We start from the raw sequence: 4,238 nt of genomic DNA, 5'->3' as shown, positions 1-4,238 counted from the left end.
TTATTCCAATTAAAGGTAATTATTTTTTAATTAATTAATTACTTTTTTTATTTTCTCTCTTAAAAGAAGATTAAAAATATCAAACTTGAAATTCGGTTCTCTAATAATCTAATTATAACTAATTTTTCTGATTTTAGAAACCAAATTCTAACCTAAATAAATTTGTGATATTTGATAAATATAAATCAAAATGTACTCTTGGATAATTTGGACAGTGCTATGAAGAATTCCAATTAGGGAGCATAAAAGAAAGAAGATATATTTGTTCTCAAGTAAAAACAAAAATTAATATACAATTAAGTTATTATATACAAAATAGTTATTGAATATAGTTACCCTAAAAAAAGTGTATCAACGTAGGTATAATATGTGATAAATACTGAATTATTTTAAAGAGATATTTATTTATCTACTTGTTAATGAGACGAGTATGAATATCCTGAAATCAGTAAAATATATGATATATAAATATATATTCTTAGTGAGCATTTGTAAATAATAAATATATGTATTTATTTATCTGCTTGTTTGTGAGATGAGTATGAATATTATGATATTTTACTTGTGAGTATATGTTATTCGACAATAATTGTAAGTGATTTTTTTTAAAAAAAAATTCAAATAATTGAAATAAATTTTTTAGTGAAAAAGTATTAATTATGAAATAATAGTTTAAAATTTCACTTCATATATTTTTATTTTTTATTTAAATTTATAAAGTTGAACTTATTTTGAAAAAATTAACTTTTTAAAATTTATATTTTAGCATAACTCAAAAAGACTAATTTATTTGTTTAACATTTTATTGAGTAATTTTATTTGAATCGTACTTGAAAAATATTTTTTTATCTAAGTTTATATTTTAAAGGTTTATTTTATTTAAAATAAAAAATAAAGTAAAAAAATAATAAGGAGTATAAAAAAAATCATTGATATTTATTATGGATACTTAACGAATAACGAAATGGGTAACAAGACACGTTTCTTTAGACAAATTAGAACTTGTATTTAATTCGATCTGTCCCATTATCATCCTTAATTATCATGTAAATACAAATGTGAAATAAATCTCAAATTTATAAAATAAATTTAAGATAAGAAATACATGCTTTATAAAATTAATAATGACTCATTTGAAAGTATTTATCAAATTGACGCAATTCTGGTGAAACTCGAGTCAAACTCCCGAAAATTTGATATTATCATTAAGTTAAAAATCTTAAGAAAATAAATTTAGAAATGTTTTTCTTTATACCTTTAGATTCACTTAAATTTCTATCAAATTAATATAACATATAATTTTTAGATTAAGTTAAATACACTGCCATATCTTAAACTAATTTTAGTTATTATCAATATTAACAAACAATCTACTATGTGCATCAAATCAATTGAGTTTCATATTCTACAAAAGAAAATATAAACTCAAACATCGACAAAGTCACAGGATGAATGAACAACGTGAACTTAAAATATTTTCACTGATGTAACAAAAAAAAAATGTATTCCACAGTAAAATATGAGTCCAAAGGTGGATTCATTGATTTAAAAGTCACCAAATTTGACCCAAAGTATAAGATGAAGAGCCTCAAATAAACTTTCTTCTACAGATAACTTATAAAAGACTAGAAGGTATGTTTTGCAAGAGAGTTCTATTATATATAAATGCAAATCACACTCTATAAATTAATTTCATAAAAATAAATTAAATTTCAAACATAATTTCTATGCCAATGAATTGTGTAAAAGATAGAAGAAGGAAAGAAGAAGCAAGATTTGAAATAGCAACTTTATTTTGCAAAGGCATTGTACATTTTGAAAGTAACAATGGTAACTAAAGGAAGAAGAAGCAAATACTAAGTAGACACAATTTGTTGAGAAAAAGAAGAAGAATGCAAAATTTAGTATAATAATGAAGAAAGAAAGCTTGAAATGGAGTAACATAGTTACATGTCAGTCTTTCTTTTCTTCAACCTTTGGTTCTTCCTTCTTTGTTTCTTTGGCCTCCTTCTTGGGTTCTTCCTTGGGCTTGGGCTTCCCCTGTTTTGGCTTCATAAAGCAGAAGCAGGAGCAGCAGGGACACTGAAACAAGAACTTCATTTTAGATCTGAGAATGGTGGAGAGAAGAAGAAGGGTATTTGCAGCTTCTCTCTTTGTTCAATAATTTTGTGGTATTTAATTCCCTTAATTTACTCTCTTTTGCCTTTTCTTTAGCCAGCAGGGTCCATTGGATTCCACTTGTGTCACTTTCAATGAATCAATGAATCAATGAATGTAGTGCCAGCTTTTGAGTGAGTGTGTATGAGCTATGAGCATGGAATAGGCTACCACCATCTTCACAAAATGGGGTTCTTTGTGGGTCATCTTGTCCATGCTAACTAAATACCTGTGAACCAATTTGAGTTATACTTTAATATTTTTTAAAAATTAAATTGATTTGTAAAACATGTTTTAAAATGTATATATTTAGTTTAATTACTCTTTTAGTCTTTGTTTTTGTCAAGACGTAACAAATTGCTCCTTCAAGTATTTTTTTTTTCTTAATTTACTCTTGATTTTTTTTAAAGTGATTCAATTTGATTCTTGCTGTTAGTCTTTTACACACGATATTAAAGTGAGTGTCACCTATCAATTTGTGATTATTTTTATTTTTATTTTATTTTAATTTTTGTCACATGGAAAAAATTTTAATTTGGTTCTATATTTGTTTTCAGTTTCACTTTAATCTCATTTTTTTAAAGATTGAACAATATTGTTCTTCTTTAAATTAAGACTCAATTTATTTTTTTGTATAAATCTTGTGTTCATATACTTATTAAAATTAACATTTTTATTAAATATTTTTGAAAATATTTTAAAATGAACTATAAAATATATACAAAATACATGTTTGATATCATGTTAGTTAGGATCTGAATATGGTTATTAAATCTAATATGAAACAGAACACAAATCATGTAACAAAAAAAATACATGAAAAAATTAAAATTAATAAGTTGAATAGTATAATTTCAAGATTTAAGTATTAACTCTATCAATTCACCGATGTGAGCTGTCTTAAATATTTCGTATAAATTTTAAAGTTTATTTAAAAATATTTTTATAAATATTTAATAAAAATTTCAATTTTAGTAATAATATCAACATAAGATCTATACAAAAATTAAAATGAATCTCAATTTAACGAGGGACAATATTGTTTCATTTTTACAAAAATTGTGGCTACATTGAACATATAAAACAAATGTAAAGACCAAATTGAGATTTTGTCCACGTGACACGACCTTGAAGTGACATATGTAAAAAAAAATTATAGGTTTAAAAATATATATATATATACTTTAAATTTAGTTATTAATATTTTTCTTTAAATAGTTCATGTTAGGTATACTACCATTACATGAAGATTTTATTAAAAAAATAAAAAGAAAAACATGAAAAAACATATTAAATTTATGATAAAATTATATCATACACATAGGCAAGAAATACCTATTACAAAAAAAAAACAAGTAAAAACATGCATCGTTAAAATTAAACCAATGATTTCTTTTACAAAAATCATTTCATACTTTAAACTCTGTATACCTAAAAAAAGAAAAATTCTTTAGCATATTAAGAAATTGATCATTAGTCAATCCTCTCACTCATTTCTTAGAGGTATTTGTTTTGGAGATTTAATATTAACTTTCTTTGATATATTCCTATATGGTTTCCTTGTAGTTTGAAGTGACTCATCATCATCATCTTCCCTATTATAATTTTTCCTCTCATTAAGTATATTAGTCCATTTAGAAGCTAATTTCAATTCCTCCGCAAAATAAGTTTTTTTAGACATCAAAGAATTAAAAACCGTCTGAAAACTACAATGTGATGAATCTAATTGTTATAAACCCTGCAAATTATTGACAATGAAAGTGACATCCTCCAAATAAGACAAATCAACTAAGGAATCATGGTCCATCGGCAGACCATCAGTCGTAACATCTAGATTCTTAACAAGAGAATTTTTATTTACAACACAAATATTATCATGAATATCAATATCTCAAGATGTGACTCAACAATAGAATATACCACAACAAGAGATGAAAGCACAAGCTACACCATAGGTGACATTAGAGGTTCACAAGAGGCTCCACCACTAATTACTTTTTTTTCATCACTCAATTTTTTTAAATGTTCAAATGAAAGTCAATAATCATAATTAGTTAATTAAAATGTTTGTACCCATTATA

General features: G+C 24.3%; 1 protein-coding gene across 1 annotated transcript; it reads right to left on the bottom strand.

The window, feature by feature from the left end:
• Positions 1 to 1,772: 1,772 nt before the first annotated feature.
• On the bottom strand, positions 1,773 to 2,320 carry LOC114185724. The gene has a single exon (XM_028073599.1). It carries the CDS (start codon positions 2,098 to 2,100, stop codon positions 1,954 to 1,956), a length of 147 nt encoding a protein of 48 aa, XP_027929400.1. The 5' UTR covers positions 2,101 to 2,320; the 3' UTR covers positions 1,773 to 1,953.
• Between the last annotated feature and the right edge of the window lie 1,918 nt (positions 2,321 to 4,238).

This window comes from Vigna unguiculata, chromosome 5 (assembly GCF_004118075.2).
Source record: "Vigna unguiculata cultivar IT97K-499-35 chromosome 5, ASM411807v1, whole genome shotgun sequence".
Lineage (NCBI taxonomy): Eukaryota > Viridiplantae > Streptophyta > Magnoliopsida > Fabales > Fabaceae > Vigna > Vigna unguiculata.
The sequence above is the reverse complement of the archived record's forward strand: the minus strand, read 5'-3'. Positions and strand labels throughout refer to the sequence as shown.

What these genes read in the sequence shown, in the direction of transcription:
- LOC114185724 (XM_028073599.1), bottom strand. Translation starts at nt 2,100, where the DNA reads ATGAAGTTCTTGTTTCAGTGTCCCTGCTGCTCCTGCTTCTGCTTTATG.